Source organism: Falco cherrug, chromosome 19 (genome assembly GCF_023634085.1).
Source record: "Falco cherrug isolate bFalChe1 chromosome 19, bFalChe1.pri, whole genome shotgun sequence".
NCBI lineage: Eukaryota > Metazoa > Chordata > Aves > Falconiformes > Falconidae > Falco > Falco cherrug.
In genome coordinates, this window is record NC_073715.1 from 5,862,088 (window position 1) to 5,871,848 (window position 9,761).

Here is a 9,761-nt window from a genome sequence, read left to right on the forward strand (position 1 = left end):
ATTTACCACGCGGTGGTATATTGTGCTGCCTGTGAGCCCGGAGGTCCGCACTGCTGTCCCGCGGCGCTTGGCACGGCGTGCAGCCAGCCTCCAATCTCCAAGCGCTCTGGGCAGCGGGATATTGCTGCCCTGTTTAAATAGCAACACTCAGACCGAACATGCCTTCCAGATGGTAGCTGGGAATATTCTTCCGCCACTGGTTTTGCTGTGTCCTGTGTTACCTTCCCTGCAGCCATTTCATGCCTTGTTTCATTTGCAGGCTGTGTAAGCCATTTGCAAATTAAAACAAAATAATTTTCTTTGATGAAAATTCTGCTTTTGAGTCAAAAAGCTGCAAAGTTTTGGTTGGGAAATGCTAAGGGGAGATGTTTAGGCAATCCAGAGACAGGATTGTTCCCATAGAAAAAGTTGAAATTAAATGTTGGGTTTAAAAAAAGTACTTTGCCTAATGTTTAAGTTGCCAGCTACAATTACTTTGTCAAGTTTGATTTAAATATGTGAGTTTTCCAGGTCTCTGCAAATCAGAAGGTAACTAGAAAATGATTTTTGCACCTGCTGTCTGCTCTCTCAGAGAAGAGGTGCCAGGTGGGATCTTAAAAGAAAGAAACCCAGAGCTGCTCGGTGCTTTTTCGGGCTCAGTAACATCCTCAGGCTGTGGGAGAAGGACCCAGCAGCAGCCTGACGGAGGCTGCAGAGACGCCCGCGTGCTGCATAAGTACGTAGCTGGTAAGGTAAGGGCGAGGGTGAGGTCTTGGCAGCACGGCTCACCAGTGAGTTTCATGGAGGGTTCAGTGGTGGTGGTGGTCCATGTGCTGAAGGCAAAGCAACATATTGTACATGCTTCTGTTAAAAAAAACAAAGCAAACTTATACTCGACATTTTCAATAATTAAAAAACCCACAACAAAACAAAAAAACCCCCACAAAACAACAACAAAAAAAACCCCACAAAAAATAGTTTTGTGACAACAGCCCAGTTGGGATGCCCTGCCTGCTACAAATGCCTCTGCTTTGCAAGCTTTGCTCTCATTTCCTTAAAACAGCCTAAGAAACATGGTTAGCTGCTTGAAAACTGATGCAAATTGTTAAATGAATGAAGCTCAACCCATTCAACCTTCACAAACCTTCCTCCAATGCAAGCAGGCTGTCCCGGCTTCCCAAAACCATCGTTTCCTTGCCCCTTGCCCTGCGCTGGAGGGGAGGCTCGTGGGCACGAGCCCCACAGTAGCCCCGCTGGAGGACCATGGGGACTGGGAACCCAGGCAGGGTGGCACATGCCTTTCTCCTGCTCTGGGTCCCCACCTGCTGGAGACACCAGGCTGGGTGTCCAGTGCTTGCACACCCCTGCACAGCACCACGGGTGCGCGGGGTCCCATCGGCTCGGCAGGGGTTTCCCTGCGGTGAGCACGCCGTGCGTGAGGTGCTTTTGCCTTGCAGACATGGCTGATGCCCCTCTCTCCCCTCACTCCCTGGGGGCCCCACCGAGGTGCCCCCCCAGTTGGAGTTTGCAGGGGATGAGGGGTTGGTTCATGGACACCAACCAGTTTCCTTTTTGGGACCAGCATTCCCAGTGAGCTGCGGGTCCTTCCGCATCTTCTCCCCTCCTGACCTGGGCCCTTTCCCCACCTTTGGTCCATGCTCCAGCTCCTGTCTTTGGGACTGGGTTCCCACCTCGCACCATGCTCCCCAGTTGCTGCTGCTGGGATTTGCGCCTGTCCCTACGGCCTCGCAGGGAGCAAGAGCCAGGGGGTGCCCACGGAGCCACGGGAGGGAGCCTGGCTGAAACCCTCCGTCCAGGCAAGTCTTTGACACCTCCCAGGGGTTGGGGGCTGGATGGGGACAGGGAGGCTGGGTGTTGCGAGCACCTTGGGAGACCCCAGATTCATTCAAAATTAAGTTGAGGTCCTACCACAGCCCTTCCAGCGGATCAGCCGGGATATTTGGTGAGATACTTGCACATGCCTCATGCTAGGCGTGTTGCCCTGCGCCCACCCCTTTGCTCGTGCTGCCCTTTCTGCTTATGGCGATGTTCGACTGCTACATCCCTCTCCTGGTTTGATGCTGCTCTTGCTGCATCACTGACGTGGTGCTGATGCCAGAGCTGGGCTCCTCTGCAGGACTTGCTGCTGTTGGTATGAACTAATGGCCCCACTGAGCTGTGCCCCCCATTTGTTCACTCATGACTCCCAGCTAAGCCTTTGGGAATCACCTTGCTTTCCCACCCCCCTGCGCTTTCTCGCTCCTTTCCATGAGAAAGGGCAGCTTTGCAGTAAACCACCACAGTGGCGTTCATCCAGCTTCTGGCTCAGACCTGAGGCAGCTTTTCCTCCTCGTGCCTCGGTTCTCCATCCCTCCCTCCCTCCTTTCCACACACACACAAAAAAAACCAACCCAGCCTTCTGCAGAACCTGAGTCCCAAAACTTGCTTTATTTCCTCAAGGCAACGATGCTTTCTCGTGAGCTGCCTACAGAGTCCCGGCTGCCAACGGAGAAGAAAAGCCAAAAAGCAGCAAGATTTTAAAAATGACAAATGCTTTTTATTGAACCATACAGCATGGCAGGCCTGGAAGTGAGAGGCTGTAGCTGTGAGGACAAGGAACTGGAAATCAGTGCGGCAATCCATATACACAGAAAGCAATAACCTTTCCCACAGGTGCCTGAGAAAACAGAAGGGGCTGAGAAAAAAACTATAGTTGCGGACAAAACATTTGGCGGTTGTAACGTGTGTGGTGGGCAGAGGCTTTTAGAGCGTCTTGGAGCTATTTTCATTGCTGAGGACCCGGGAGTGTGGCTCACAAGGCTGTCACCCTTGGTTCAGGATGAATGAAACGAATGCGCGTGGCCGAGCGTGGCGGTCCCCATTCAGCAAAGTGCTTCCACTTCGCTTCCAATGCGTGGCTCCAGGGGGAACAAGGGAAGGACAAGGACTGTGCTGAAAGAGGGCCACCACCAGGGTCCACGGCAGCTCTCCAAAGCCCTGTCAGTGACCTGTTACAACCTATGCTTTAGCCAGAGGCACTCCAGATTCTCGCGGTGGGGTCCTGGTCTCCCCCCGCTGCCCCAAAGGTGGAGGGTGAAGGACGGAGGAAGGAGAGGGTCTAGCGCAGCTATTTACACCATTGATTCTTAGGGCAGCACTTGCTTTCAGAAGGCAGAAAACACGCCGTTGTCCCCACAGGGGGGCCCCATGCTCGCCATCCTTATCTGGTGGTCTTTTTGCTAGTGGTGGTCTTGGAAATGATCCTCACGCTGCCTCCCGTGCTGGAGCTGACACCTCGGCTGCTCCCAGAGCTGAAGGTGCTGCCTCCACCGTAGCTGAGCCCCCCGCCGAACCCTCCACTCCCGCCTCCGAAGCCGCCACCGCTGCTGCTCATGCTGTATCCGCCGCCTCCCATGCCGAGACCTCCACCCATGCCCAGGGAGCTGCCACCGCCGTAGCCCATCCCACTGGAGCTGCTGACCACAGCTGGAGGGGACACAGCGCAGACCCGCTTTAGGGTCCTGCTGGGTCCTTGGGGTGGGGGGACCTGCACCATCACCCCTGTGGCACGGGGTGAGCAAGCAGGGGTGGAAGGTGGGGATACTTACAGACGCTCACGGCTCCAACTCCCTCTCCAGCAAGCCTGTCAGGAAAGGGGAAGGTAAGCAATAACACCGAGGTGCAGAGGAGATACAGTGGTAGCCACTGGGATCATCTAATTTCATGGCCTTCAGTACGGACTCTCCTCTGGTGGGCTATGTCGGTATCACCAATGAAAGGTGACATCGCTCATTTTTATTAGTGCATCAAGTGCCAAGAGCTGGAGAAACAAATCTTTTCCTACAACGTTCGTTATTTAAAACATCCCTCTCTCTCAGCCCTTGTTTTACATCACTTGGTGCTCCAGCCCCTTGGGGTGAGCTGTCCCTTTAAGCCCAAGGAGATGCGTCCTGCTCCAAAAAGCAGCACACAACAGGTCCACGTGCTTGCCCTCACCTGCTCTCCTCGCCCTCCAGCAGCTTCCTGTAGGTCGCGATCTCGATGTCCAGAGCCAGCTTGACGTTCATCAGCTCCTGGTACTCGCGCAGCTGCCGGGCCAGGTCAGCCTTGGCTTTCTGCAGAGCATCCTCCAGCTCGGCCAGTTTGGCCTTGGCATCCTTGAGGGCCATCTCCCCACGCTCCTCCGCCTCGGCGATGGCAGCTTGGAGGTTGGCACACTGCAATCGAGGGAACAGGAGTTATTTAACTTGGGCTACCCCAAACTGCTCTCCTGAGTGTTGCGACGGTGTGCCAGGTACTGGGTGGTGGCTGCCAGGATGGCACCGAGAATTCATGATGGGAAGGTGTTGTAGTGGGGGTGACTGGGGAGCTGCAGCCATAATTCTGTCCCCAAAGAAGAGGAGAGACATTGAGATCCATTTGCTTTGCTACACACCTTTGCTGGTGTAGGCTAGTACCTCACCATTTGCTTCCTCAGCAAGAAAGCAGCTACCACAGCACATCCTTGCACCGTGGGACCTCCTCTAGTGGGCAAAGACAGAGGTGTCCATGCCTGCTCTAACACCGGGAGGGAAGCCTGGCCTTCAGCTCCACTCCAATGCCAGGAGCATCTTCTGCCGCGCCACCCACCACCTCCCACCTGCCCTCCACCGTGCAGCAGCTGCTTTGCAGGAGCATCCTCCTCCTACCTGTTTCTTCACGCTCTCAATCTCGTTCCGCAGCCTCTGGACCATCCGGTTGATCTCTGAAATTTCTATCTTGGTGTTACGCAGGTCGTCACCATGTCGCCCAGCAGAGACCTGGAGCTCCTCGTACTGATGTGCAGAAAGGAGGAGAGCACTGGTTAGGTACCCTGAGGCTCAGAGAAGGATGAGGGGACTTCAGGGCACAAAGTACGGGTTTGGATGCAGGTTAAAGGGCAGGGGACAACATTCCTCTGAGCAACCTGCCCATGGGATAACAGCATTTGGCCCTAGTTATCAACATATGCTAAGGTGGCAGCTATTGCATTGTGTGGAGCATCTATGGGTTGTCACCTAATACTAAGAACCTGGAAGGAAAAGAGGAGTGCTCTGCGTTTAAGGCCAGATCTACCAGTGACCCTTTGTGAGCCCAAGGTCAAGGCATTTAAGCATCTTGTCCCCTTGATTTCACCTTGTATTTCACAAGGAACATAAGGCTGGTAAGCGTAGTGAGTGGTCCACAAGCATGCAGTGGGGATCTGTATGCAAGAGCCTATTGCAACGCACACAGGAAGATAAATTCCTCTCTGGTGTGATGCTGTGATCCTTCCTCATCAGTCCTGCCTCCCATCAGCTACTGTGACACCCCATGAATCAAAGAAATCCTGGTTACCCACCTTGTTCTGGTACCAAGCCTCAGCCTCTGCCCGGCTCCGGTTGGCAATGTCCTCGTACTGCGCTTTGACCTCGGCGATGATGCTGTTGAGGTCCAAGTTACGGTTATTGTCCATGGACAGGACTACGGAGGTGTCGGATACCTGCTGCTGCATCTGGGACAATTCCTGCAGAAGATGCAAAAAAAAGAAGTTAATGGTCTTGTATCTGGGGTGGAAACCACGTGGGCAAGAGGTGGCTTGGGAGCTCTTTCCGCCAAGCCATTTTCTTGCATTTCCCCTGCTCTGCCTCTACCCTTTCCTATCTTATGCCTGTGTTATAATTTCCAAAAGGCAGTGACCGCCTTCTGTTTCACTGCTGCACAGCACCGAGCGTGGCGGGCAGAGCTGCAGGGCATGGGGGGCTGCATGGCAGGGTGCTGTGGGGGGAGGGCTCAGCTTACCGCCTCGTAGAGAGCTCTCAGGAAGTTAATTTCATCTGCCAGCGCATCTGCTTTGGCCTGCAGCTCGACCTTGTTCATGTAAGCACCATCCACATCCTAAAGAAAAGGAAAACAAAGACTTCTGACGAAACCACAAGCCAAAGGGACTTCAGGACACCAATGGGACCATCTCTCTGCTTCCAGGACTGTTAGTCTTCAGGCTTGTTTTTATATTGCTATGATCAAGGTATTTAATTTTTTTTTTAACGTGATTTTGGATGTTTGCTGTGAGCCAGAACCAGGTTCTTGGGCAGAAGGCAAAGCTCTGACTCACAGGCATGTGAGCAGAGACAGGGTTGAACTGAGCCCGGGTGGGCTGGGTGGTTTGCAACTGCAGCCAAGGGAGCTACCTTCAGAAAGTAGGGCAGCTCCATCAGCATGGAGAACCTTCTGCCCATTCATGGCCTTGGGATAGCCCAGCCTGTACGTACCCCCAGGCGTGCCAATGTCCTAACCTGACCCAGCCGTGAGGCTGAAGGACCCCAGCTCCCATCAGCTTTGCTTGAACTCTGTGCTTGCCCAGTTGATTTCATTGTCCATCCCATAACGCCCAGTTCACTCACCTTCTTGAGGACCACAAACTCGTTCTCTGCACCAGTGCGCCGGTTGATCTCATCTTCATATCTGTTAGGATACAAGAGCGAGAGGGTTTTGGTGGAAACGAAGAGCAAAGCCGGCATGGGAGGCAGAGATAGGACCACCCCAGTCCCAAACCAGTAGTTGTGGCTCACGGGTATATTCCTTACTCCCGCCTGCTTACAGTCCAGAGCAGATGCAGAGCAAATGCTTACTGACTCCAAACCTGCAAGACTTCATCGTGTGAGTAGTCCTAGCTAAAATTAACAGATTTTAATCACTGCCCTTGAAGTTAAGCTCATACATAAATGTGTGCAGATCCAGAGCTCGTTTCGGTAGGAAGCAGGAGCAGGTAGCCTCGGTGACCTCTGCTCAAAGCAAAGTTATGCAAAAGGCTTTCAACAAAGCTGCATGACAATGCCTACAAATATACAATAATGCTACAATTTGATATTTGATATTATAATAATGCTAATGGCTTTGAATAACCCACTGGGGCATTTAATTAAAAAAAAAAAGTCCACGACTCTTTAGTCACGGTTGTGCAAGAGCAGATTGTTATGCCTCAGACTGTATTTCTGTGGAACTTTTTATGGCTGTGAGCAACATCCTTTCATCAGATAATCAGGGCAGGGCTTAGCTAGAGAGTAGACAAAACATGTAGGCTCTTGAGGCAAAGACCTGGCTTTTAGAGGCAGGTTTGTGCCAGTCTCTAACCAATATTGGCAGAGAGATCCCTGCAGATGGATCTCTGAGCAGACACAGGCAGAAGTGGAAATCTGCCGGTGGACTGGGAACCAGCTCTAGACTTGAAATAAAATGCGTTCACTTTCCCAGGCAGTAGCTGTGAAATCCAGATGGTATCATCTGTTATTTTTGGCCTGATCGGTATTTCTAAAAGCCTATAGTACGTACCCAAACCTGAAACGCGCCCGAGTGCAACACACCTGAAGCTACGTCAGTCCACCCTGTCAGCAATGAGTGCAGTCTCCTCGTCCCCCACTCAAAAAAAAAAAAAAAAAAAAAGTCTCACGTGCCTAACTAATATAAACATTTTTCAGGCCTCCAGTGTGTTTTTCTCAAATTTGCACTTGGGCAGACCTGGCCAAATAAGGGGGATACTGTTCTCGCCCGGCTATAGCCAACTGAAGATGCGTGGCCTCGCCTGAAAAAAACACCGAAATGTCCCTCGTAGTCGGCAGGCGCCGACCGGCACCTCCTGAAGGTGAGTCATCCCACCTCCGCTGGATGCCTCATCGCAGGAGGGGATTAATTGCCTCCCCAGGGAAATCATTTTCTTTGCCAATGGTCAGAGAAAAGAGCTGAGCATCTTTCACGTGCTGGGAGCCGAGCGGGGCCGGTGGCCTGGGGACCTCCAGCAGGGCTGGGGTTTCCTTTGCAAAAAAAGAAATGGGGGGGGAGTTGGGGCTTGCAGTTTATGGCCAGGTGTCATTCCTTTTTTGCACCTCCATTGTACTCATCAGTTACGTGTTTTTCTGTCTCCAGGTGTATTATTTTGGGACACTCAAGGCATCAGACTGCGACCTCCATCACCCTGGAACAGCTTCCCCTGGATGCATGAATTCTGTGCTAAACGCTGGTCCTGCACGTCAGAAATCTGACCTAACTAGAGGTAATTCTGAGACCGGGGTCTCCTTTTATACGTTCATTTTACAAACTGGAAGAGGAACCCAGTGCAAACAGAGAGTATGCACCAGCCACCATGAACCACCTGCCCGGATTTTCCCGTCTGTTAATCATTTATGTTATAGAGCATGATTCCTTACTTGTTCTTAAAGTCTTCCACCATGTCCTGCATGTTCCTCAGTTCAGAGTCCAACCGGCCCCTCTCTCCCATAAGACTGTCCAGCTGCCGCCGGAGGTTGTTGATGTAGGCTTCGAAAAGGGGCTCAAGGGACTTCCTGGTGACGGTGTGACCTTGCTCTTGCAGGAGGCTCCACTTGGTCTCCAGCACTTTGTTCTGCTGCTCCAAAAAGCGCACCTGGGGAGAAACACAAGCAGGCACGTGCTGAAGCCCATGTGAACAATGCACAGAAAAAAAAAAAAAAAAAACACTGCCAGGGAAAAAAAGAGGGGTCATTCCACACAGATAGAAAAGATCAGGAGATGCTGGGACAGTCATGGGGAAATCATTAGGATCTTCCTAATTTAGGGCACCGGATTCTCAAACATATCAAAAGTAGCCAAAACGTTTAGCAAGATTTTTCAAGAGCTATTGCTTAATGAGCAATATGAGACTGATAAAAAAACAGGCCAAACACCTGTATTTGCAACTTTAGGGGTTTCTCCCCACCCCACCCCACAACCAGATGCTCAGCCCACCTTACTGGTTTAAACTGGTGTTATCCCATTGAGTTGTGTAGAACTTTGCCATTTTACAACCAGTATAGAAGATCCATCCAGCCCCTGGGATGTTTCTTACAGGGAGGTGGGGGATTTACTTTTTCAGTAAAACAAGATGCTGAAAAACTCATCCTTGCAAAGCAGGAACATAAGACAGTTCTTAGTTTTCAGCCAAACCCGCGCTCTTCGTTGGCTGGAGTTAGTTCAGCCAAGACCTTAAATCCAAAGGATGTTTCGTCCTGCTCTTTTTTCCCAGAGGCAACTGATAATATGCATAGCTTGATGTTAAACCAAACTCTCACCTTGTCGATGAAGGAGGCAAATTTGTTGTTCAGGGTCTTGATCTGCTCCCGCTCCTGTGTTCGCACCTTCTGGATTTCTGGGTCAATATCCAGCTTGAGGGGTGCCAGGAGGCTCTGGTTGACAGTCACTTCGTGGATGCCACCGGGTGGGCAAACAGGGAACCCGGGGCCACCTCGACCACCAAATCCGGGACCTCCCAGCCCAAATCCACTGCCCAGCCCATAGCCGCCACCACCACCAGCTCCTCCTAAGCCAAAACCAGCGCCAGCTCCACTACCATAGCCAAGACCAAAGCCAGCTCCTCCACCAAAACCGTATCCGCCACCAGCTCCGCTCCGTAGACCTCCACCGACCGAGCTGTAGGAAATTCTTTTGCTTCCTCCTAGGTTATAGAGACTTCTGCTGCCGAAGCCACCACCAGCTCCAAAGCCGCCTCCACCTCCGGCTCTTCCTCCTCCAACTCTGGAGACAGAGACGGAGCTAAAACTGCTTCTGGTACCACCGCCACCTCCTACGATAGCAGAGCCTGAGCTAAAGCCCCTCATGCCCCCTCCAGTAGATGATCTGAAAGAGATCCGACTCATGGTGGCTTGTTCAATTGGAAATGCAAAGAGCAGGAGAGGTGGAAAAAATAGGCTGGTGAATAAAAGCCGCACAGCAGGAAGAGAGCAGAGGGCAATGGAGACAGAAACCCCTGTGAT

General features: G+C 52.0%; 1 protein-coding gene across 1 annotated transcript; it reads right to left on the reverse strand.

Moving 5' to 3' along the window:
- Positions 1–3,056: 3,056 nt before the first annotated feature.
- LOC114016954 (keratin, type II cytoskeletal 6A-like) lies at positions 3,057–9,761 on the reverse strand. The gene is made up of 9 exons (XM_027811203.2): positions 9,060–9,761; positions 8,181–8,395; positions 6,381–6,441; positions 5,779–5,874; positions 5,339–5,503; positions 4,668–4,793; positions 3,976–4,196; positions 3,588–3,622; positions 3,057–3,465 (listed from the first exon to the last, which is right to left on the reverse strand). Exons 1-9 carry the CDS (start codon positions 9,642–9,644, stop codon positions 3,200–3,202), a joined length of 1,770 nt encoding a protein of 589 aa, XP_027667004.1. The 5' UTR covers positions 9,645–9,761; the 3' UTR covers positions 3,057–3,199.

What these genes read in the sequence shown, in the direction of transcription:
- LOC114016954 (XM_027811203.2), bottom strand. Translation starts at nt 9,644, where the DNA reads ATGAGTCGGATCTCTTTCAGATCATCTACTGGAGGGGGCATGAGGGGC. An exon ending in GTGGAAGACTTTAAGAACAA is followed by an intron (nt 6,442 to 8,180) that starts GTAAGGAATCAT and finishes GTATCCTAACAG; the next exon opens with ATATGAAGATGAGATCAACC. An exon ending in AGGCTTGGTACCAGAACAAG is followed by an intron (nt 4,794 to 5,338) that starts GTGGGTAACCAG and finishes TCTGCACATCAG; the next exon opens with TACGAGGAGCTCCAGGTCTC.